Source organism: Mesoplodon densirostris, chromosome 11 (assembly GCF_025265405.1).
Source record: "Mesoplodon densirostris isolate mMesDen1 chromosome 11, mMesDen1 primary haplotype, whole genome shotgun sequence".
NCBI classification, from domain to species: domain Eukaryota; kingdom Metazoa; phylum Chordata; class Mammalia; order Artiodactyla; family Ziphiidae; genus Mesoplodon; species Mesoplodon densirostris.
In genome coordinates, this window is record NC_082671.1 from 31,878,822 (window position 1) to 31,905,355 (window position 26,534).

General features: G+C 39.5%; 1 protein-coding gene across 3 annotated transcripts in view; it reads right to left on the minus strand.

Moving 5' to 3' along the window:
* LGR5 (leucine rich repeat containing G protein-coupled receptor 5) overlaps positions 1–26,534 on the minus strand; it is a 120,346-nt gene that overhangs the window by 24,122 nt on the left and 69,690 nt on the right. For 2 of the 3 annotated variants that reach the window (XM_060112778.1, XM_060112777.1), the window contains exons 3-5: positions 23,038–23,109; positions 15,362–15,433; positions 118–333 (exon numbers count right to left, since the gene is read on the minus strand). In XM_060112778.1, the coding sequence (XP_059968761.1) occupies positions 118–333; positions 15,362–15,433; positions 23,038–23,109 (360 nt within the window). The remainder of the gene's footprint in view (positions 1–117; positions 334–15,361; positions 15,434–23,037; positions 23,110–26,534) is intronic. The other variant, XM_060112779.1, reaches the window with a different exon arrangement.

Below are 26,534 nucleotides of genomic sequence, written 5' to 3' on the forward strand. Positions count from 1 at the left end.
CTATTCAAAGTCTGAAGGGCTATCTGTTTAAGGTCAAGGTCTTACAGTGAATTACAAGGTGTTACAGTGAATTTAGAAACCGTTAAAAGAGAGAGGAAAAAAATCAATAAAACTTACAGAACCACCAAGCTGGAGAGGTTTCTAAAGGCGTTGTCTGGTATGTGGTGTATTTTGTTCAGGGCCAAGGTCATGGCCTGCAGTGCTGATAAACTTCCGAAAGCCTGGACAGGGATTTCTGTCAGAGCGTTGTCATCCAGCCACAGGTGCCTCAGAGAATACAGGCCACTGAAACAGCTGGGGGGCACGGAGCTGATGTGGTTGGCATCCAGACGCCTGGGAAGAGAGCAAGCAAGAGCAGAAGCAGAGAGCGAAGCCCAGGCACAAGATGCGCCGTGCAGGAAAACCTCAATATGTTGATTAATAGGAGTGAAACAGGGCTCGGGGCCCTCAGGACCCCCTGGCATCTGGAGCATTCTGCTCTCCTGGTAGCCTCTTCTCACTCATGAGTAGAACCACTGCTGTAAAATTCCACGGTGCCGTGATTCTCTTCCAGCCTTGTGGATAACATGCTTTCCGGCAAGGAAGTGGCCTCCCCTGGGGTATAACGTTTCAGCCTGATCTTTTAGCTTCCCTTTCTGACACCAGGAGAAAGACACCTTCTCTCCTCCTTCCCACCCCAAGACAAACAAAGGCTGTTACTTTCCTGGACTGTTTTGAACACACAAAACATACTTATTGACTAGCTCTGGGAAAAGATTATTTCAGTATTTGAAAGGGACGAAGTAATTTTTACAAGGCTGTCAGAGGCCCGCCTCAGGAAGAAGGGAGGTGCCCCCCCCCACCTTTTCTTACTATTGTGCTGAAAAGCCTAAACCTGCAGGCTTTCTTGCTCATCCGAACCAAAGGCATTGAGCAGATGTTTGTTTTTCTTGACATTTTAAATGAATAATAAAATTAACAGCTTTCCCAGTTTTTGCTTGCTTTTTCTATACACCATTTTTTTTTTTTAATGGGGAAATACATCTAAAAATAGGTCTAGTTAATAAACTGTTGCAGCTTTAGGGCCAGCAGAGGGAGTGCAATACATTTATTTCACCCTAATCCTAAACATAAACAATGGCTGTAATGGCAATGCCTTAACTTTTCATATTGAAGTGACCAGGCAGATTGAAATTTCCTGTAAGGTGCGTGAACAACAGAACCATCAACATTCAGCTATGCATCCGACAGCCCTCATTCATTTTTTCCAGTCTGTTCCCAAGGCTCACACATTTATTTGCATTTTCAAAGCTAGGATTAAAGAAAGAGAAGAGGTGCATTTTAAGCAGTGCATGTATTAGGAAGGATTAGAAAATCACGAGTGGATTTTGAAAAATGTTTTAGGAAGCGCTTAAGACTAAACAGATGCAGGAAGCACACAAGGATCACAAAATAATCTCCTGCAGACCAAATTTAAACAATTTAGAAATAGAGTTCTCTGTGGTAGGGAGCTAATCTCAGTGGAAAGCAGCTTCCTCACTTTTGGTCACACATTTCACTCCACTCATGCCCTGGCTCCTGCTTCTCTGACTGAATGGGGAGGGATGCCCTCAAGGCCCTGGGCCAAGTTTTGATACTGAGATAAGGTCACTTGGAGCAAACAAGTCTGGTGTCACAGCCCACTCACAATTAAATTTCCAGTAGAACAACTATCATTGCAGGCAGCAGAAACGCAGCTTCCAAATATCTCAAGGTTCTGTCTACAAATGGAACTGGAGAGGTTTAGACGAACTCAACGCCGTCTCTTCCCCTTACTCCAGCAACAACATGCTCGGCCCGTGTTCAAATAAGGTATAATGTCATTGGGGCCTGAGGAGGTGCTTGTTTTTGTTTGACTAAGAGTAAAGCACATATGTAAACTCTCCTTAATGACTGCACTGATTAAAGCATGAAGATTTTATTTAGATAATATGAATTTCCGAGTTTTAGTTGACGTACTGATGATTGCTAGTTGCTTATGCATTGAAACTACAAGTGCTTCTAAGTCCTGAAAAGGACTGACATTCAGGTTCAGTGTAGCTATCAGGTTACATGTACAGAAAAGGCTTTCTCTGCATTGAGTCACAGGCTTGTCTTTTTGGCTATTTAAGTTACTACCAAAGTTTCTGCTGGATCTTGAAGTGACCCTGGTATCAGTTTCCAATGTTAAAAAGTCCATTTCTCTGGATAGGTGTCTTTTATGAATCATCTCCCACCTCCAGTAAAAAGGATGTAATCTGGCTTCTACACCGTGATCTTAGAGCAATTTGCTATCTAAAATGAGTAGGACAGGGCAATTCTTCACAGTCCTAATACTCCAAATACTAATACACCCTGACCCAGTACTCAGGTATCCTGAGTGCAGCATTAAACGTTTCTCTTTCTCAACAGTTTCTTCATCCAAGAAGATCCCCGTAAATGGTATTCCTTCTCAATGCGGTGTTTTGAAGTCCACGTCCACCTGGCTGTAGTGGTCCAAACCTATTTCAGAAAGTGGTATATTGTTCACGCTCAGAGGTATTATCTGAGTCAATCTTAACAGAAGATCCCAAGGCAAACCAGAGTATAGAATTCATCATCCAACCACTCATACAGGTGGTTCTTACAGAGCAAGGTTAAGACTGTGGACAAAGCAGCTGGCAGGGCACGAATTGTGCCTATTCAGTGAGTAAACAGAAAGCTCATATTATGTCAACCTGGTCTGGTGGGGCAGCTGGGCGTTTTCCATTCATATGCTTGAAAATGCAATCGTTAAGCACTGGAGTGTAAGTAAAACGCGAGAACACAGTACGTGAAACACACGTAGAAATGTGGTTCTATAATATTATCAGGAGCAACAAGAATAACTACATTATATGGCTGCACTTTTTAAGGGTTTTTTGGTTTTCATTTCTATTTCCTGCAAGTCACAAAGGGGTGTGTGTGTGTGTGTGTGTGTGTGTGTGTGTGTGTGTGTGCATAGTCAGCTCAGAACGTGTGAATCAGTGCAGAGGTTTGGGATGAGAAATTTTGGGTCCAAGTCAGATAGCAGCTGTATGACCATGGCCAAGTCAACAGACTTCAGCTTTCACATCTGTAAATTGGGGGTAACTCTATCTTACTAAAGAAAATAACACAACAAGACTTTGTAAACTATAAAGCACCTTAATGATTTTTAAATTATTACTGCTTGAAGTGGGTTAACAGTTAGCATTTTTGTCTTTTGACCATAAAACCAGTCAGAAAAAAAGAAGTCTGTTAAAATTTTCCCTTAGTCAAAAGTTGACTATGAGTGCCAGCTTGTCAGTGAATTTCAGTTCTGAGACATGCAGACTACTTCTTTCATCCCTCATTAACAGAAATGATGAAGAGGTGTCTGCGATCAGACACCCTTACTTTTCAGCCTTCAGTATTATCATTACCTGTATGTGTGTGTGTGTGTATCTATATTTATATCTATCTACCTACCTATCTATCTATATCTCAGTATCACAAAGGGCAAATAGTTGTGTTCCTGATACATTACTGAAGAGTACATCTTCACTCTGAAGGCAAAGAAGAAGTGGTGACATGTGATAGATGGCACATTCTCAGAGAAAGTTCCTAGCAGTGATCTTGGCATTTAATTATCCATCAATAATGGGGCAGAGGCAGCATAAAGCCTGCGGTGCAGTTAGGTGTAGCAAAATGAAACACTTTAACAAAGGGAGTGGCCTCACCTTCTTCTGGACAAACAAACCTCTTAATTATTTATGATCTTGAAATGCAATCTGAAAAGTAGTCACTATATAGGAAATGGCACCCATTTTATGCTCTGTATGTTACTTGTAACTTACAGAAAATGATAGATAAAATAAAATGTTACCCTACTTCCTATGTCACATGCAACCACCTACATAATGAGCATATGGTAAACTGGAAAGTGCGCTGACTTAGGAGAATTAAGACACAAATTTAAGTCAAGACTCTGTCACTTATTAAATTCTGAGATTAGGGACATTCTGATGAATTTCTCTGAGGGTCAGTTTTCATATCTGTAAAGCAGAATCACAACATGTCACACAATTGCTATGGGAACTAAATGAGAAAAATATATGCAGAAGGGTTTTGCAAACAGTAAAGCACTCTACAAATGATAGGCTTATTACTGGAGAAAAATCTTCACATTTAGGAAGTAGTATCATTCCCCCTGCCCTGAAGTTTCTTTTGTTTGTTCTGAAGCATCTTAATCCTTTGTAATTTCAAATCTCTCTATCGAAGATTGCCATTTTTTTTTTTTTTTTTTTTTTTGGTCATATGGACTGGCAGGCTGGCTGATTTTCTACTCACTGTCCATCCTTAATACATATGTCCAGCACTTCATGTTTTATATATATATATATATATATATATATATTTGCGGTACGCGGGCCTCTCACTATTGTGGCCCCTCCCTTTGCTGAGCACAGGCTCCAGACGCGCAGGCTCAGCGGCCATGGCTCACGGGCCCAGCCGCTCCGCGGCATGTGGGATCCTCCCGGACCGGGGCACAAACCCGTGTCCCCTGCATCGACAGGCGGATTCTCAACGACCGCGCCACCAGGAAAGCCCCAGCACTGCATGTTTTTTGGGTTTTTTTTTGCGGTATGCGGGTCTCTCACTGTTGTGGACTCTCCCGTTGCGGAGCACAGGCTCCGGACGCACAGGCTCAGCGGCCATGGCTCACGGGCCCAGCCGCTCCGCGGCATGTGGGATCTTCCCGGACCGGGGCACCAACCCGCGTCACCCTGCATCAGCAGGCGGACTCTCAACCACTGCACCACCAGGGAAGCCCAGCACTGCATGTTTTGATTGGTGTTATAGGAAGGCTTCCTTCACAGAGAAAAGGAGATGCACACATGTTTTGTGTTTCTCCAGCAAAGGTCCAAAAAGTCCCCAAAGGCGAAAATGGCTGAGGAAAAAAATGATATCATCTAGTGCAAGAACAGAATTTTTATTAACTATGAGCCTCTACGGTGTCACTTAGAGGACCACAAGTGATGAGAAATGGATTCGTCATGCCTGTTGCGCATATGTTGAAACTCCTTCTCTGGAGGGAAGCCTGGAGGTCGGAGGGCTCTACCATTGCCAAAAGGGATTCTACTGCACAAACTGCTGGGCCAAGGGGGTTTCTCAGGGACTCTGGGTTGTCTCTCCTCACCACTGGCACCTGGTCAGGACCATCCATTTCACCCTGACAGTCTTCAACAACTTTGCGTATACAAGGTAAGCGTTTGGAGTCTGAATAACTTCACTCCCAGAAAGTTTCTGGATTACTAAACCTATGAGAAACGTCTCACCTTCCCCCAAGTGATCTTCAAGATCTGCATAAAACTATTTCTCTGGGATGGGGGTGTCGTGTTGTCTCCAGAGTGAACATCCTAATAATGGATGTGCTGTGGAAAGGTCAGTCTGATAGCTGTGTGCAAGAGGGGCTGGGGGGACAGGAAGTGATCAAGGCAGTTGCAGTCATCAGGGTGAGAAAGGAGGAGTGCTTTAAAGAAGTATGGGAATGTGGAGGAAGGCCTGGTATGAAGGATGTTAAATAAGTGGGTCTGACCAAACGTGGTTGGTCAGATTTGCTGGATGTGACCAGAAGGGAAGACAAAGAAGCTATGGTGGCTTAGTGTTCTGGGCAACTGGGTGGAGGGAACCATGCAGGGATGAATGTTACCCAGTATTATACAAAATAAAGATAAAACAGGACTGCATGTTCACCGTGAATACAGTTCTGTAATATCAGTGTATCTTATGTGAGGAAGAGCTGGAACGTAACAGGCAAAAAAAAAAAAAAAATCAATTTTTAATGTTAGGCAATGGCAAAAAAAAAGTGCTTATTTTCTTAACTTCTCTCTGAAGTTTTTCCCTAATGTTTTCATTCATAAAAGCTGAATTTTACAAATTTTCTCTTTTAAAAGAAACATTTTGCCAATCTGCTCCACACTCCTGAAAGGAATTTTTGCTTTATAGATGCCATTATGGTAGGGATTAGAGAATCTATGAGGTAATTCTTGCTATTGTTTCTCCAGAAAATAGCCCTTTACATATATCTTGTATATGCTACCTTGCCAATGTATCACACAAACTTATATCTTTGTTTGAGAATGTCTTTGATGAGCCATTAACTACAAGGAAGAAAGCGTTAGTCAAAAGATAACCCATTGATATTGGCTAATTCCCATCTCAGATGACTGTAATATTGTCAATTATTAACATGGATGACTGGAGAAAAAAAAGTCAAAGGTGTGAAGAATGCTGCAGCTGCAGGTATAATACAGCTTATGGGACTCTTACAATAAACAGAACTATGAAGCACAGCATTTGACACAGCTATTTTATATTTGGATGAGCATTTTTCTTCATAAGTTTTAAAGAAGTGATCAACTCTCTTGTACACACATTTGTACATTTTATGAGACCATTTTGAACAATTCCTGAAGAGTCAAATGAACACAGTGATTTAGTTCATTTATAAAATGTTAAGAAATGAAAAGTTTCCATTATTATCTAACTTTTACTATGAAATGAAAAGCATGTAGTTCCAAGCTTGCATATAACACAATTTGACCAATTCCCTAAAGTCTTTGTTATGGTGAAATTTTACTGAATTTTATTGCACTGAAACCAGTGGATCATTGGAATTGAATTTGTCAGATCATTATAATAATACTATCTGGATAGAATTTTATCTATATGAACTCTTACAGATTGAATTCGTGTTGATTTATATGAATTCTTCCTAATAATATGAGTCATTTTTATTGTTAGTATAGTTTTTTAATATTTATGAAATCATGACAATGTGGGATTCCACCTTCTAATGAAATTTCCCATCTATAACCTAGGAAAATACTAAGCATATGAATTCATATAAACACCATGATTGCTTATATGGGAAGTTCTTCCATCTTTCTATTCTCCATCTTATTTACTGGTAAACTTAATGTAAAACCAGGAAGAAAAATTATTGCTTTAGACTTGTCTCTGAAAAGGTAAAAAAGTTTTTTCCGTCTTTGCAGCTTGGGGAGAGGGAAACTCTATAGGTTCACTGAAGTGTAGTAACTTAGAGACTAGTCCCAACTCTAGTTTCTGTAATTACCTACAGATGGACAAATCCACTAATGGTGATTGAGGTCAACTTCTTTCACCAAAAAACAAACCCTGGAGTTCTAATTATAACTTTTCTTAGGAAGGGTCAGATATGCTCCTGTCAGAACTAATAGTCATATCATTTATTCTTTCTCTCGGATGATTACCAGGAGTTTTTTCAGGATTAAAAAATATATTTAGTCACAAAAAAAAAATAATTTAGAGACTAGTCAGCTGGCTCGACTAGTAGCTGTATGAAGTGTCTAATAGAACCAAACCTCTGCCTCTCTGGCATCACTGGGAAGTACAAGACTCCAATGAGAAATATATTTTAAAGTCAATTTACATGGAATTGCTCAGTTTCTCCGAGGTCACCATGGTTGTGAATTTTTTAACAGGGAGATGATCTACAGCCAAAGTAACATGAGCATTGACTTCTTTAGCTTCATTTTTCTCCATAGAAAACGAAGACCTCCTTTTTGTCAGGAGCACCGTTAGTCTCCCAGCTACTACCAGGGTTTGAAATCCGGGGGTCACTTTTGCATCTTCCATTGCTGTCCAGACTAACATTCACCAAGGTCTCTCCATTTATCTTCATCTCCAAGAGTGTCGACTTCCACTGCCTATTAAGTCTCTTATCTCTTCACACCTGCGTCACTACAACAGCCTCTAGCTGGTCCTTTTGCTTTTGATCTCTTATCTCTTCAATTAATCCTGCAGGCTGCTGCCAGACGAGTCTCCCTACAACTGGGCTCTATGTCACGCCCGTTAGAAATCCACAGTTCTCCCATGTTACCATTCCTTTCAAACCCAAATTTTCCATTCTTATATTCAAAGCTCATCCACCTTATCTAGCTAAACTTTTCTCTTATTTCTGTGTCCCAGTCAAGTCCCTTTTGTAGCTTCTTCCCACAGTACCTCTGAGCCTTGTGTTCAGGAACATCCTCTCACTCCTGCCTAATCTGAATCTCATCAACCTGAGACAATATTATGGTTCCTCTCTCAACCCTATTCTTGAAGTGGGGAGTCCTCAGCTAAGCCAATGGGAAAGCTAAATCTTGTAGACAGATCAACTTCAAAATCCCTCAAGGAAACACTGGGACCCAACTCTCAGCTCAGGGAGGGCAGGGAGGACAAACCAGGGTACAGAGGTAAGAGCTTGGAGCCAGGGAGATCAGTGAACGCAGGCTACAGTCAAAGTGGGGGAGATTAGCTGATCTTGAGCAGCTGTTTAGAACATCATTTAGAGTTTGATGCTTTGGTTCAGTTCAACAGGTATTTCTTGGGTGCTTTCTTTGCAGGTACAGTACCTGGTGCTGGAGATCTAGCAGTAAACCAGGCAGACATGGTTTATAGAGCATGTTTTCTAAAGGGTAGTCTGTCAAATCATTACAATGAAGTGTTAGGTAACAGGAAATGCATGGTAGAAGGACCTAACCTAAGTTTCAGTTTTCTTTGAGATCTAGATCTGGATTTCAAGCTGCCTATGTGACATCTCTACTGAGTTGTTCTTCCTTAAACAAGACATTTGGTTTTGAAAATGTTCAAGACCACACTCATTATCTCCCCAAATGTCATGCTCTACCAGCATTTCTTATCTCAGTGATGGACTTGAGTAAATATGTGATTATATAAACCAGGAACTTAGGAATCATCCTCCACACCTCTTTCTCCTTCATTCTTTGTAGCCAATTCATTACCAAATACTGCTAATTTCATCTAAAAATTTCTCAAATCCATTTCCCTTTCTCTGTCTCCACTGCCCCCATCCTGACAAAGTTCTCCTTTCTCTCCTAGACTATTTCAGTAACACAGATCCAATCATGCCCTTTCCTATTCACAATCTTCCAGTGGATTCTCACTGCTTTTACAATAAAGACTAGAATTTGTGACATGTCCCAATGAGCTTTCAAGGGGTCTGGACCCCACCCGCCTCACTAGGCTCTTATACTTTTCCCGCCTCATGCTTCCTGCTTTGGCCACACTGATCTTGTTTCTGATCCTTGATGTACCAGCTCCCCTCTCCCCGCACCATCACTACAAGGTTTTGCACATGTAGTTCCCTTTGTCTGGAAAGTTCTTCCCTCTTCTCTTTGTCTAATCAACTCTTACCTTTGCAATATGAACAAGATACCCTTTTCTCACCTATAGTTTCCTCATCAGGAAAGTGGAGACAAATTCCATCTCCCAGGTAATGAGGGAATAGACAACCAAATGCATAGGGAAACAGTAAAAAAGTCTGACTGGTCCACACATGAATGAATATTGTTCTCTTCCCTTCCTCAATTTATTTATTTCTGTCCTGAAGCATTACTGCTTTTCCTCCTTTTTGTAAACCTCCATAACCATATACCTAGAGGTACTATTTGTTTCTGTCAGGTTCCTTCCCCTCACATTAGTGCGTTCTGTTGCGTGCCCGTTCTCTGTAGTGGATTTGCTCAGGGAAGCACAATAGCGTAGTGGTAAAATTGGCAGATTTTGGAGCCAGAAAGACCAGAATTTTTATCCCAGACTTACCTCTAGCCTGACTCTATTAAAGCCAAATGACCTTGAGAAGGTCAATTAACCTTTCTGAGTTTTCTCCTTCCTCATCACTAAGGAAGGGATAATCTTGGCTCCCACCTCATGAGGTTTCTTCGAGGGTGATGCAGGTACGAGTTTTAATAAATATTGACGGCTCCTGCTTTTATAACTGTGGGTGTTTTTGATTTTGTCCTTGTCCTGTTCCTATACTTTGCTGCTTCTTTTTTTAAAATAAATTTATTTATTTTATTTATTTATTTTTGGCTGTGTTGGGCCTTTGTTGCTGCGTGCGGGCTTTCTCTAGTTGCTGAGCAGGGGATCTAGGTGCGCGGGCTTCAGTAGGTGTGGTGCACGGGCTTCAGTAGTTGTGGTGCACGGGCTTAGCGGCTCCGCAGCATGTGGGATCTTCCTGGACCAGGGATCGAACCCGTGTCCCCTGCGTTGGCAGGCAGATTCTCAACCACTCCACCACCAGGGAAGCCTCTTTACTGCTTCTTTATGTGCCTTTTCACAAGTCATCAAGACCCCATCTCTCCTGAAGAGGGGGAAACACTTTGCCCCGTTCACAGTGTGCCTTCCCATAGCCGTCATTCTTTTAGCTTCTCCCGAGTTCAACCTACTTTCCAAAGTTAACCTTTATTTCACAGTACAAGACTAAAAAAAGTTCATCTTACTTCTCATTCTATAACATCCATGTTCTCTTTTGTCTATCTGATATGACTGTCATGTCTGTGATTTATCATAGCACGGGCAGATAACCTGATGTCACAATATTTCATGCCTGGGTCTTGCTTAAAGTCTTCACATTTCTTTTTCATTGGATTCTGAAGACTGTGCTCCAATTTGATCTCTCTCTTCTTGTGGAAAAAGGGCTCCTTCACCTTTGAAAATAACTTTCTCCTAATGTTTAAATGGGGGGAGGGGGACAAGGCAAAACTCCTCTTCAGAACAATTCACTGCGTGCTGGTTTCCACATGGTGTGTGAAATGAACTCCGAAGAGTGCAACAGACAAAAGCCTTGGCCTCTAGAACTTCTCAGTGCTCCTCTATCCCTAGGCGTACCTAATATGATGGCACTTCTGTGAAAAACAAAATACACCAAGATCATGGTGTATTTTTGTTATGTAAACTTAAAATTTCTCTTTCTGGACACTATTTTAGCGGAAGGAATAATGTCACTAATACTAAAACCATTGCTTTGTTTTTTTTAGCCCTCTTGATCTTTTAATCTTATCCTCTCGGTTACCTCCCTTTGCTTTCTTTTCTTCTGCTCCTTGTCTTCTGTTACTTCCTTCCCACTCTTTAGCCTGGGTCTGAAACCCAATAGGCTCCTGGACATTAGCAGTGGAGAACTGCTGCTGGTTCCAGGCTTGCCTTACTTTCTGCTCGGCACTGCGATTCCTCCTCACTTCCTCTTCCTGCTTATTCTCTTTTTGGATTATTAGTAGCAAAACCCTACTATGAAGAGTTGAGGTGAAGTTATTGACATTTCACCGGGTCCAAGGAGGGGGGTGTCTGTAGCCCTTAAGCTGATGTCACAATAAGATGCTCAGGCAGATCTTATTCCAGGCAGGAGTTATATATTCTTCTCGGCTTTTAAAATAATGTCTTGACTCTAAAGTAGATTATTAGCTCATTGGAGAATAGAAACAATGCTAAAGACATGTCTAATTCTCCCTTCATTTTCTGTTTACCAACTCATTATTTTTGTGATTGTGCATTTTCCACAATTAGTTTCGCTAGTGCAGACTTGGCATGAAAATCAACATGTATTAAGTAATATCCTGGTTAACTGGACAAACATGAATGTGTCATTCTCTTTGATCACCTTGAACTTCCACTAATGACAGTGAGGTGCTTGAACATCATTAATGACAATCAACAAGTGAAGCAACGATTTTTTTTCATAGATCGATTTCTTAACTATTAATACAAAGGTGTGAGGTTATGGGAGGGTTAAGTTTTGAGTTTCCATCAAATCACTGTAATCTGATCCTAGTCCTCAAATGACTATAATGCCAAAAGTTTTTTGGTGAAATCCAATTCACTGTGAATTCTGATTACATTTCCTATTCCTTTCCAAAAAGCAGAAAGGAAATTAAGTTATATTTGATTACATTACAAAAGGCCAACTGGTGTCTCGGCTGTCATTGCCTTGTCAGAAACCTAACGTACATATTGTACAGGGGCAGGCTCTGGGCTACTGGGCTCTGGCACATGGACAAGCCCTCTTATTCTTTAGCTGAGCAGTTTGTAAGCATCAGCAGAGAGTTCAAAGAACACAAATGTACCTATGTGTTTTCATTATGAACAAAGCAAAATATTTGTTGTTTACATGGAATCAATGAAAATTACATCCCTTGAAATATAAGTACAATTTGTTTCTTACTCAGAGCAAGGTTCCCAACTTCAATATAAATCAAGTTTCTTAAAGTTTATTCAATGAAGCCCAGTCTGTATGGGTGGGGCAAAGTATACCCATGATCTATTTCAGTAGTTCTCAACCATTTTTGGTTTGTAGACTGCTTTGTTCACGTCATAGACACTAAAAATTTTAATTCTCAAATGCACCATGTATATATATCCCCTGAGGATTTTGTTAAAATGAAGCTTTTGATCAAGCTACACAGAGATGGGGCCCAATGTTCTGCATGTCTCGGGAGGTGCTGATGTTGCCGGTCCATGGACACATTCGAATAGCAGGATAATATAGCATGTGGCCTCCTAACTTTATCTGCCCCAGATTGTCAGTAGAACTAATAGGTAGATGTGAGCTATTTCAATTAAGCACAAACAAGGCAACTTTTTGAATAAAAGGCCCATTACTTTTATTTCATATTAGTTTACACTAGAATGCAAAATATGGACTTTGTTATTATTTCAAGTTTGAAGAGTTCAGGAGGCTATTTACAAATCATCTTAGGACACTCATTTTCCCAATCTTCATTTAAGAAGCACTTACCTATATCATTAAACCGTTAGAAAACCCTGATGTTTGGGTCTCCTACTCAGAGGTTCTGATTTTCATTGGTCTGGGGTGCAGCCTAGGCTTCCGGACTCTCCAGATGATTATTCTTTGCAGCCGGAATTGAGAAGCCCCCCTTTAGAAGTTGCAAAGCCAGGAATGCATATGGGTGATGCACTCCCAGCCCCTGGGGAATGCAGAGTGCTTCTTAGAGAGTGAATGAATAATACAAGGAAAAGAATAAAGTGGAGAAAAATAGAGTGAATTCAAGAAAGAGAAAAGAGGAACCATTAAAAAAAGGGCTAAGTGGAGGTCTAAGGGTTGACTGTAGTCCAAGACGAGCTGGATAGGTAGCTGAACGGAAGCCTCCCAGGTGTCATGGATGCGACAGGTTTCACCCTCTTTGTTATTTGTATTGATATGAAAGTAGCACAGAGGCTGAAGTATGCATGCAAAATGAATGGACAATGGATAAGGAATGCACGTTTGCAATGACCATTAGACTCAAATCTGTTTTTATTTTTGGAACTGCTTGAAGGAGGCGGGAGAAATACTATTAAACAACTTGCATCTGGGACAACAGTAAAACTTTAAAAGGGCTCACAGTAGCCCAAACCACCAGAGTGGGTAGGGGACTCCTTTGGTTGGTAGAATACAGTTTCTGTGTGGTTGGTGGTTAAGCATGTGTTTTTTTGAGTCATATCTTAATGCTTGTATCAAAGTAGCACAAAAAATGTAAGTGAGACAAAGTGTCATAGCTGCACACACTGCCAACATTCATCATCTCACATGGTCTGCCGTGCTCTGGGCAAAGGGACCCCGGACAAACATTACATAACTGGCCGATACAATCCAGTGTGCACTGGGGGCTGAAGATCTATCTCGATGCCTCCGTTTGGATGCGATAGCATCCTGCTAGAAAGTTAACCCTTGGCTTTTTCACAGGGAACAAATATTTATAAGGTTTCCAAAGTCATTGTTTTTGTGAACCAGACACCAAATGCAAGAGACACCTGGTGAGCAATAAATATCTAGACGGTAAGAAACTAAATCTGAACACGTTGATCAGAGAGGCACCACCCAGTTCGAGCGAACAAAAGATTCATGGTTTTCGCTTTCTCAAAGGGTTCACTTCTGTGGGTGTTCTGTTTGTGATCTTCTTTCAGCTGATAGTGGCTTTTGGTTACAAACTCTTATCCTTCTATCTTCCGCCTGCCTCACAGCTGTTTAAAGATCCTATTGGCCACTGCTGTTATCTCGTTTTTCAATTCAGCCATTAGACCCCGTGCCCTGACACAGATAACCCACCTCCAGGGTGTTTTGCTGCTCTGGCTGGTTCTTTCCTTCAGGAAAAGGCTTGTTCCGCAAAGGGGGAGTGATACTGTGATGTCATTACAGAGCTCCTGAAAAGGCAGCAGACCCATCCCCTGCCACAAAGGGGCTCTTGTGGGCTTGTTTATCTCTAGGCTGGTGAGAACCTAGGAAGTCACTTTGTTCGACTGGAATAAAAAGCTTAAAATGGTCTCAAGCACAGATTTGCTTTCATTAAAAAGAAGAAAAAAGATCAAAGGAAGAAAGTAGCATCTCCAGATCTCACGTTCCTCCTTCTCTTGTATCACCTCAGTAAAAGACATTAAGCGAACTATGTGTAATTGTTAACCGATGTATTCTTTACAATGATGTTCAACTCGAGTCTGCAATATTTATTTGCCTTTTTAATGCATTTATCTCCCTCATCATTCTAGACCAGAAACCAGTATTTTGTTTGACAGATGAGGACCTCCAGTGTAAGTAAGATGAAAACATATATCACACATGTGGATATTGGAAATCATGCAACATTTCCAATACACTTATACATTCTGATGAGATGCAGATACTGATCAAGAACTCATGGCATAGTGCTGCCAAATAATCACTGTGAACCACAGCTTACAACCCAAGCTCCAAAACATCTAGCTGGTGAGAAAGTTCTTTGTGTGAGGAATAACTAATTTTTATTCATTCAGAGGTTTTAAATCAGAGGAGGGTGGAACCTCCTAATGGAAAAGTTGTGGATTTAGAGTAAGGAACACCAACACCACTGCTGTGTGTGTTTGTGTGTCTGTGTGTGGTGTGTGAATCTGAGGTATGTGTGTGTATATCTGTGGGACTGTTTGTGAATATGTTTGTATGTCTGTGTGTGGTGGTGAGGAAGCTCCTGGTTAGTAGACCTGCCCAGTATGACTTTAAGAGATACCATTAGATCTTAGCTTCCTGAATTGAGGACCCCTGGTATGCATACAGAACTCAAAAAATTAAGCCTTTATTTGACTCAGCAAAATTGCATTACAGGGCAGCTCAGATAATCTAAAAACAGAAGAAACTGAAGATGCCAAGAGGTCTAGATTTTGACACTTTTTTTCTAGATAAAAGGAGAAAGTATTATTCCTGATTTGAATTCAGGAGCTAAAATACTGTATAGGGACTGTACTGTATAGGACAAGATCCTGGATTTTTGTCCTGTGTTACCAACATATACAAGAGGCTTTTCATTGCATGTTTTCTGATTAAGTCTCTGCCCTGAAACCTCAAACCCCAACACTGGTCTCTCTCATACATATTGTTTAATGAGGATGCAAAGAATTGTTGCTCTAATGGAAACTCTCACTGGCAACTTATTTAGGTTTGGTCCCCACCCAAGGAACTTACTAAAATGGTCATTTGGACATTTCAATGCTCCTTCCCAAACTGATCCTGATAGCATGTTGGAATTTCAACTATACTTACAGTGATTGAAGGCTTCGCAAATTCTGTAGAGCTTCTGTGGGTACCTGTCTTAGGTGATTATTCTGCAGCATACTGCACATTGAAACAAATGAAAAAAAACCATTAAAGACAGCAATAATTAACAATAACTGGCATAGCAGTGTCAGGCACTGTTCTAGGTGTCAGGGAAACAGCTGAGCATCAGGCACAACCTTGGCCTGTGAAGAGTGACATAATTTAAAATTAACAAATGAGTATATAACTTGAGACAAGTGATAGGTACTATGAACAGAAAACAAAACATGGATTTGGGATAGATGGTAACAAGGGGTGAGAATTTGATTCTAAAGGTGGTCAGAGAAGATCTCTCTTAGGAGGTGATATTTGAGTAGAGATCAGAATGGCGTCATGGAACAAAACATGGGAACATCTGGAAAGTTACTGAGGAAGAGGGAAGAGCAAGTGCAAAGGCCCTGAGGCCGGAGCTTGCTTGACTTGTTAAAGGAGGAGCAAAGGGTCATTGTGACTGAGGAGGAGTAACTGAGAGCAAGAGATTGGGAGACAACCTAAGGACATCTCATGAAGGACTTGCAGGCTTTATTTTAAATGTGGTGATAAACTCTTGTTGAAGGGTTTAAGTGGTGGGGGGAATGATGTGATCTTATTTATGTTTTAAAAGGATCACTGTGATGACAATTAGATTAGACAAAATGGAAAGAAGGATAAGAGTAGGAGGATATTAAAGATCTTCTCCCTTCTTGTGCATGATCATATTTTGATATAAATTAATGCTTCTTGTGAACAATTGCACTTTTGCTCACCTAGGTTCAACAGTTCTGATCAGAACATGGGGACTACAGAATGGAGACACCTGGCAACAGTGAAATAAAATATATCATTGCTAGTGGGAAATAGTATGGAAAAATTCCCACTAGATTTCTTATATTTTGCTACCTCATTCATAAATGTTTATAGCACAATAATTTCGCAGCCATTCCGCCCAACCCCCCGCCACCATTTCATGGTCTATGTAAGCCAGAGGCAGGAAACTATTTTAGGAAAGCATTTTTAAAAGACATTTTAAATAAATATTTCTACTTATTAGGTCACAAATTTATACTTGGATTTTCAGAAACTATTTGCCTGGTTCTCTCATCTCCACAACTGAAGTCTCTTTTCATTAGATGACTACCTGGGATTCAACGCCAGGTATGTCTGACTCCAAAGCTTGATGTACTTTCCATTGTCCCTTGCAGCATTCTCTTGAGGAATAATTGTACAAATTCTCAGGTTGTACGCCTTTCACAGTATGATTAAGAGCATGGGTTCTCGGATCTGACTACCTCTTCCCTGCCAGTAGCCCCGTGGCCTCAGGGAAATCATTCAATCTTGCCACATCTCAGTGATCAGTAATAATATCCACCCCCAGGGCTTATTGTGATGATCTAATGAGTGAAAGTACATAGAACAATACCTGCTGCCTGGTAAGCGTTCAATAAAGGTTGGCCCTTTCTGTATAAATTGATAAGTCCTCTTCTCAAAACTAATGATATAGTGACATTTTAATTAATGAGAAAATAAAATTGGCCAAAAAAAACCCCTCTATGCCAGTGGTTCTCAAACTTTAGGTGTCATCAGAATTCACTGGAAGGCTTGTTAGAACACTGTTTTCTGTGTTCCACCCTCAAAGTTCCTGGTTCAGTAGATCTGGGTATGGGCCAGAGAATTTGCATTTTTAACAAACTCTCAGGTGATCTTGGTGCTGCTGGGCAAGGCACCACACACTGAGAACCACCCTATGCTCTGCTAAGTATTTCTAAGAGTATTTTCACCTGAACTTGAGGCTACATCGAGATTGGAGATAAGGTCTAAGTTTTGAGTCTTGGCAAGCAAACCATTTACCCTTCTTGACCGTTGGACTTTTATCTGTGTGATGGGAATAGAATAATACCATCTGATTGGTGAGTTGTTTCCGGATTACAATATGAAGGCATTTATTATACTTTCGTATATGCAAATATGAGCTCATATCAAATAAGACGTGTAAAATATTTGGAGAGCATAAAGTTTATGCTTTTCTCACTATGGCTGAGATTCTGTTTTCTAAGGATCATAATTCTGTCACTTGTAATCCAACAGTTTTAAACAAGTAATTTCATTATTTTAAACTTGAATTCAATTAACATTTCATAAATCAACAGTCTCAAAATATATTGGTTCCTTATGAAAAAAGTCAAGATTTAGAGAGAGTTCACACTTCAATTACCGGTTAGGTAATTGGGAAAATTGTAGCTTGAATGCCGTATTTTGCATAATTTACCTAAATATTAAAAGTTTACGTTTATATGTTATTTTATACCTTTCCAAGCAGTTTTAATATATGATATAATTTTAACTTGACAGAAATGTTTTCAAAGCCACTCGCTAATTGTGTGATAAATTTAAGTGATGATACAGATAATAGGCTTAATTGATGTGTAAACTTTATAGGTAATATATTACTGGCTCAAAGTGTGTACAGAACTGTCCTCCTATGCTTTGCTAACCGGACAGTGAAACTCTTATAACGTGGTCTTTCTAGAATATTGGAAAACTGGAGTAGAGGATAAGAGATATTTAAATGGCTTTTCTTCATTGAATAGTTGCAAAGTTTCTCAGTAGTTCTATATATCTACCTTCAGAAAATGGAACTTAAACAAGCTTTACTAATGATACCTTTTAAAGCTACCCCTGAGCTACCTCCCAGCAATTTAATTTTCAACCACTTTTACCAGTTAAATACCAAAAATATAAATAAAGAAAATCACTTAAGTCCTGATCTCTCCTTAAATAAAGAACTTTTGTTTAATTACTTTCAAATGACAAAACAAGAGCAAATTATCTCCATTATAACCTTATAGGTCTTCAGTGAGTTAATTAGAAAATCCTGTTTTTGTTTAAGATATTCCAGTGGGAAACAAAAAACAATTAAAGGATTTATAGTACTATGGAGTGCAATTAAAACGGAGCATTCACAACATGGTTGCAGATTTCTTTTATAAATAATCCTTTATTCAATGCAGCAAATACAAGCAGAATGTACCACAAACTGAATATGGGTTTAGGTACTTACAACTTCATTTTTATCATTCACATATGGGTGAGAAAAGAAAATGAAACACTATCTCTAGAGGCAAAGGATGACTTCATATTTTCTTAATTTCTTTCCCTGAGGAGCTTTAAAACTGTAAAATATTCACAATTACATACAGTGTCCCCAAGCTACTTTAACAAGAAATTTTTTGGTTATCTTTTTTTTTTTTTTTGGCCAACAGGACTAAATAAGGTCAAGTACAGGTACTGTGAAGCAGGTGAGAGGAAATTATACGTTGAAAGAGGACTCTGTAACAATGGCGTGATCCTTAGGTATTTCCTCTGCCTACTTGTCCTATGTTTAGATATCAAGTAGCTATCCAGGCTCTTTTCTGGGAAGGAGAGAATTTTAGTTGTGCCTTTCCTATGGTTAGTTTTATCCATCACCTCCATGTGGCTTTGGTTCTGGTGCTGGTGGCAAGAGAATAAGCCATTCCTCGACTGAATGGCCTACACAAGAAAATGAACCTTTGTTGCGGGTAGCCTGGTTCAGAATTCCATGGGACTGGGTATTTTGCAATACTAAGCCAGTAACCTTTTATGAAGGCCAATATTTACAGGGATAATCATCTTAAATTTTAGTGATCTTCCAGAGCTCACAGTAACAAGATTTCTGATATAAAACAGTCCTCACCAAGGAGGGCTGTTGCTATCTTCATTTCCTGTCTTCTAGGACTGGATTACTCTTATCATTCTCTTCTTTTCCAGATCCTTTCTTACCCTCCTTATATGATCAGGGCCCCAGATGAATATTACTTGTATATTATCTTTCTCACCATGCTACAATATAATCAGTTATTTCTTTCTTCCAATGACTTTTGGACTTCATAAAACATTTGAGTCACTTTCCACAGTGGTAGGACCAGGCCTGTCTTGTTCAGCATTTTACCTCTAGCACTGTGGTTCTCAACCCTATTGGACCCAAGTCTCCCTTTAATACCAAATATTTTGTAATGCTTCATCCATTATATTAAGATAAAATTCATAAAAAATATAGCCATTTACACACATCATTTTAAAGAAAAAAAATCAACATAATGTACTGCCCTAACTGTATGATAAAGGAGAAATATAAGTAATTTATAATAAAGGGATATATGTATTATTATATATGTGATGCTCAGATATGACTATCCAAGGAGGTATTTCTATGAAAGAGTCAGATGTTTGCCTCCATTTTTTTTTTTTTTTTTTTGCGGTATGTGGGCCTCTCACTGTTGTGGCCTCTCCTGTTGTGGAGCACAGGCTCCGGACACGCAGGCCCAACAGCCATGGCTCACGGGCCCAGCCGTTCCGCGGCATGTGGGATCCTCCTGGACCAGGGCACGAACCCGTGTCCCCTGCATCGGCAGGCGAACTCTCAACCACTGCGCCACCAGGGAAGCCCTGCCTCCACTTTTAATGAATAAGGTTGGGTATGAGAAAAGTAACATGATCAGAAGTTATTCTGTGCAAGAACAGGGAAATGAGAGTAGAGGTCTAAATGGATACTAGAATAAGATCTACAGTTAAGACATATAACAGATTATACTTATTTTATGTAATGTTTTATGGGAAAGAAGGAAATAACTTTTATTAAAACAAAGATAACATACCAAGACATATTATAGATGTTGCAGTGGAGAAAATAAGAAAGTATTACATTCTCACAAATGAGTGTTCCTTATAGATAAGAGTGATATCAAAATAATTCTCTCTCTTTTATGAGATAGGACTGAAATACCACAGAGAACATCCATCCTATCTCAAAGTTCCATTGCACGCTGAGGTGAGCATCTGTTCTCCAGTACTTCAAGAGGCCCTTGGGAGCACATCCCGCCATAGGTAAGAGGGAATTGAGGCTAAACTGGAAAAAGAAAGTCATGATACCACCTGCATAGTAGTTGGGTGGTAGACCCTGCCAGAGAGTGGAAGAGTAATATTAAAAATGCGACAGGCTACCCCCAAATAAATAAATCATTATATAGTTATCTCAGCACAGATTTTGTATGATTGTGCTCCCAACATTTTAAAGGGCCATATACGAAATATTTATAAAGCAGACTTTGTTAATGAGATTCAGTGAGAGCCCTGTGTTTCATGTTTCTCTACTAATTTAATGATAGTTATTTTTAAGAAGACGTTTTACAACTTCACAGTTACATAGCTTTAATTTGTTTTGTGGTTTCTGAGGTAATTCTTCTACTGCACTAATATCATTTTCAAATAAATATGTGGATAGAAATCACAGGATGCACAATCTGTGTTAACTAGTCAATGATTTTGAGAGACTATATTTATACCATTTAATTTTTCCTGTACAGATTATTAGGCGTATGCAGAACTTCATGTAAAACCTTTCAGTATGATTATGTATGAAAGTATTATTGATTGAAGTTTGGTGTGGAGGGACAGTCAGAAGTCAAGAGGGATGCAGGGGGATTCTTTATGCTGGGCTGAGCAGCTCATCACAGGACAAGTTACTACATGCCAATCACCTGGAAAACCAAAGATGCCTCCACAAATTTCCAGAACATTCTGTGGCAGGCGTGATGACCATGGTTGAGAAGCATTGCTCTAACACTAAATACTTTCTAAATATTTGACAATTGGATTTGCTCATTGAATACTAGTCTTTAAGTCAGCAAAATAAAGAGAAGAGTGAATACTATTCCTGGCAGGGGTCTTGCTCCTTTTGAATCCCCCTCACATTGATAACGATCCAGCTGAAGTGCAAAGTCTGAAAGTGCCATTTTCTTACTTACATCTTTTTCTTGGCTTCTCATCATGCTTAGGACATAATAATGTCTATGCTTTTTTGACATGACATACAGGATCCTGGTGACCAGGACCTTTTCTCTCTCTCCAGGCTCTTCTCCAGATACTCTCCATCTTCTCCTGAATGCTTAAGTACCACCTGCGTAGGGCTGTCTGTTCATCCCAGGTTCCTCCTGCCTCTGTGTCTCTATGTATAGTGTCCCCTCAGTCGACTACCTTATGTGGATGGTTGGTTCAAGGTTTGGCTTCTAGGTCAACTCTTTGGAGAAACATCTCTCCTAGGAAGTCGAATTTGAACCATCAGACTGGACAGAGTCCTTCCCAACCTCTGTAGTTCCACAGAATCAGAGGGATCTGTTCATCTGTCTTGGTCACATTATCTTGATCCCACAATCTACCACTAGAATCTAAACTCTTCAAGGGCATGGCCATACTTACTGATCTTTGTCTTTCCAGCAATAATTTGTTCAGTGCCACTTTGAGTGGTGTGTGTGCATACATGCGCACGTGCACACACACACACAGTCTAGTTCAGTATATCCAATATACATTTCGTCAATGAATTAAAATAATTCATTCCAATATAATTTATTTAACAAGTTTCCAAAATACTTAGTGGTACCTATCTCGACACAGGGAAAACATCTTAGGTGTCTCATCTAAACTAGATTTACGTGATGCATTTTGAATGGTTCCAAATATTTTGCTGGATTCGTAGAAATATAAGCACATTAGAATTGGTGCTACAGCCTAGAATTTCACCACATAATGGATTAACCTTAGGATTTGGAAGTATGACAACTTAAAAATATTGCTACCTAATAGTAAAAATAACTCAAGGGTAGGGAGATCAAACTCAATCACCTAAGTAGACCAAGACCAAATAACAGTTCTGCTTTTGAATTTACCTTTTAAAAAATATTAAATTTAAATAAAATTGCTTTTTAAAATAGACTGTGTATCCCTCAGGTCAATGAAATGCAATGTCTATTAAGCAGAAATACATCAAATGCCTTTTTAGAGTTTATAACTTTTATCTCAAAGGAGATAAAATCAGGTTGTTTTCCCTGAGATAAAACTTTCCTGGTATGAATTTCAACTTGTGTTATCTATTTTCTCTACTAAGGTCCCTTTCTTTTCTACAAAGAATAAACTGAAAGAAAATTAAACAATGGGTACTAGAAGAAGGAGGTATCAGTAATAATGAGTTTTCTGGTAGAAAATTAGGAAGTTGGACATTAAATAGTAAGAAAGCCCATTTTTTACAAGTCTCAATGAATTAACATTTCTCAATTAAACAACTACTCATTTTATCTACTTTGCACTAGGCTTTTCTACATCTATTCACAAGTAGAACATAAACTTGATTTTTTTTTTACCTGAGCCTTATTCAGCGCATCACATGGAAACAAATTCTGCAAATGGTTTGAGGCTGTGATCTCATTATGTCAGCATAATAGTGATTTATTCACTTGAACCAAAATGACTCAAAAAACGCCCCCCAACTTCATAGCACAAAAGGAAAGGGAAATATGCTTTCACAAGTTTGAGTTGATAAGTTGGTTGGTTATTTAGGGGCAAACAAAGTTTTGACATTAAGGTTAGAAAAGGAGAGATGAAGTTTTTTCACACACAAATCCAGCCAGCTATCACATGTTTCTATGGTATCAAGGAAGGCAGACTGGAATTTAGATGAATTATCTCATGACTCTAAATAGTTTATTGGAAGAACTCAATCTTTACAAGTTAATTAGCATCCACTTGACACTAAAATCAGAATTATAACAAACAATACCCGGTTTACTTACAGAACTTTAAGACTGTAAAGGCCAGCAAATGCTCCCTTGGGAATGTATGTCAAAGCGTTTCCGGCAAGACGTCTGCGGGTTTCAAGGGAGAGGAGGGAGAGTAAGCATAGCTCTCTTCATGTGGAATTCATTTAGTTGTTAAAAATGCAATACAATTATGTGCAGACCACGAATGCCAAAAGCAACTCTAAAGAACCTTGTTTTGTTATATTTTGCAAAAAATTTCTTTAAATCTCTAATCAAAAAGCTGGCAAAAGAAGGGCCTAAGAAGAAATATAATAAATTACCTATTTTACAATAAATCACTTAATAGCTTACACTATGTATATAAAACTCTCTATCCGTTCATCTGTTGATGGACATTTAGGTTGCTTCCATGTCTTGGCTATTGTATATAGTGCTGTAATGAACACTGGGGTGCATGTATCTTTTCGAATTATGGTTTTCTCCGGATATATGCCAGGGAGTAGAATTGCTGGATCATAAGGTAGTTCTATTTTCAGTTTTTTAAGGAGACTCCATACTGTTCAAAAGAGAAACAGACTCACAGACATAGAAAACAAACTTATGGTTACCAAAAGGGAAAGGTGGTGGGGAGGGCTAAATGAGGAATTTGGGATTAACACATACACACTACTATATATAAAACAGATAACCAACACGGATCTACTATATAGCACAGGGAACTCTACTCAATATTCTGTAATAACCTATAGGGGAAAAGAATCTGAAAAAGAATGGATATACGTATATGTATATCTGAATCATTTTGCTATACACCTGAAACTAACACAACATTGTAAATCACCTATATTCCAATATTAAAAAAATTAAAAAATAAAACTGTCCATTAAAATTTTTCTTTTATACAAAAAGTAGGCAAGGGAATAGAGAGGGAGCCATGGGCGGTGGTTGTGAGGGCAATGGGCTATTATTTACAGGTACGACGGTTGATGGTCGGGGAAACCCCTCTGCTGAGAGGGCATTTCAGCAGAGGACTGAGCCATGCAGGGACCTATGTGAAAGGAACAGTGGTACAAAAGGCCTGAGGAGGGAGTGTGCCTGGCATGGTCCAGAAACTGCAAGAAGACCAGCATGGCTGGAGTGGAATGACCAAGGGGAGAGTGACAGCAGGTGAGGTTGGAGCACTGTCCAGAGTCACTCCACAGAGGGCTCTGGAGGCCACAGTAGGGACTTCGAGCAGGGGAGTGATGTGATCAGTTCTGTGTTTTAAAAGGGTCCTTCTGACAGGACCCTTTTTTAAAAAAAAATAAATTTATTTATTTATCTATTCATTTATTTATTTTTGGCTGCGTTGGGTCTTCATTGTTGTGCGTGGGCTTTCTCTAGCTGCGGTGAGCAGGGGCTACTCTTCGTTGTGGTGTGTGGGCTTCTCATTGCGGTGGCTTCTCTTGTTGCAGAGCACAGGCTCTAGATGTGTGGGCTTCAGTAGTTGTGGCACATGGGCTCAGTAGTTGTGGCACACAAGTTTCGTTGCTCTGTGGCATGTGGGATCTTCCCGGACCAGGGCTCAAACCTGTGTCCCTTGAGTTGGCAGGCAGATTCTTAACCACTGTGCCACCAGGGAAGTCCCTGACAGGACCCTTTTAAAGGCGGAATAGACTTTGGGGGCAAAAGTGGAAGCACAGGAGGCGACTAGAGCAGTTCAAACAGGAGGTGCTGGTGTAACACAGCTGTGGTGGAGGAGGCAAGTGGTGGAATACGGTGAAGAAGAAAGAAAAATCCCATCTGGCAAACCATTTGTGTCAAGGTGAAACGTAGGTAGCCAACATTTCATATTTATGTTTATATTCTATATAACCCACATGCATTTGATTAGTTATCCAAAGTACTATATGTAAACTGAAGGACATGGTTTGCATAGGACCGTGCTATAAAAGAGTTGCTTATTGAATTAAGACAGACTCAGACTTGGTTGACAATCACAGGTGGCTTAACTGATCAGACTAAACTGACCAGGAACTGTTATTTCAGCCAAAATGTCCTTAACTATCCTGTTCATAGTCATGACTTCAACAGTACATTTTTTGAGTTCTAGAACCTAGCCTGAAAATGAGGGCTTACCGACTCTTACTGCTGCTATGTGATTGAGTAGCTTGATGGTTTCTGGGTCATTGACTTTGGAAATGAAAAGGAGAAAGTAAAAACGTTCTATTTATTTATTTTATTAGTTTAAATTATTGTTAGGGTAAATACCTTTCTGTTACATTTCCTGAATCATAGCTCATTTCACATGAATTGTTTTTCTTTTCTGGGCAAGGACTTTCAGAGCCACAGACTATAGTCAGAACTAATCTGTATAACCACCGACCTGTGTTATCAGGGGAATTTGTCTTGAAACAAAGGAATTTATGATGGGCTATTAGTTATTTGTTTTGCTGGTGGAAGATACATCTCATTGTCCAAAACCACAATTTAAGGAAATCATTGCATCCTTCCCCTCATTTCTTTACCACGTGGGATGGTTTTAGCAGTTAAAAAATTAAATACATATAAACTATAGGGAAAAAAAGACTTTTATATAAATGAGTACACAAATAGTGAGAACTGCACACAAATCTTTCCTGTGAAGATTTGAACTAACAAATCTCTGGGCAACTACATTCCAACCCTTGAGACCCACATACCATTTGGCTGGAAGGTTTTGTTTTTTGTTTTTCTCTCTGTTTCTAAAATTATTTCACAGAAATATCTCTTTCATCATTTTCATTTCTATAATAAGATACAACTTAATAGGAAAAACTTTTATATCTTTTTATATCATATAAAAATTTTTTTATCCTTAAAGATACCTCTCCATATAGAAGACTCAAATTGTCCTATCATTGTTAGTTTTACTGACTTAACTGCCATAAAAAGTAAAAAAAAAAAAACAAAAAAAACCCAGTAAGTTACAGTAGACACATTCCTCTTCAGATAAATCAGATAAGCAGAGGCTTGGGTGTTGTAACAACCAACTAAAATATTTTTGAGAATGTATGTTTCTTTGAATCTCTACAGTAATTTGAATCTCTAAAGGAATCCAAGGTTTTTTTGTTTGCTTGTTTGTTTTTGTTTTTGGTAGCTTCGTTTTGTAAAATGGTGGGATGAGAGCAAAGCAGTCAAGTGTGGGCTCTGATTTCTCCTCTCTGGACATTGGTCTGGAGGGAGAGAGGTGAGTGAACAAAATGGAATGAGCACTGAGAGTGGAAGAGGTACTTGACCCTGTTCTCTGATTGGGACCCTCGGGAAGATTACTGTGCAGGGAACCACGGTCCAACATCAGTCCCCTTGGCTGAGTAGTATTTTCAGAGGTAAGTAAAAGGGCCTGGTGAGTTTTAATAGGCTTTCCAGGTCATGTCTTCCAAGAACCCATTTGTCTTTTAACTCTTAGGTTTTTTTTTTTTCTTTCCCTTTTGGCTTACTTTTTTCTCACTATTAAATTGCTGCAAGACTTCACACAAGTCATTTAACTTCTCTGGACCTTATTTCACTTA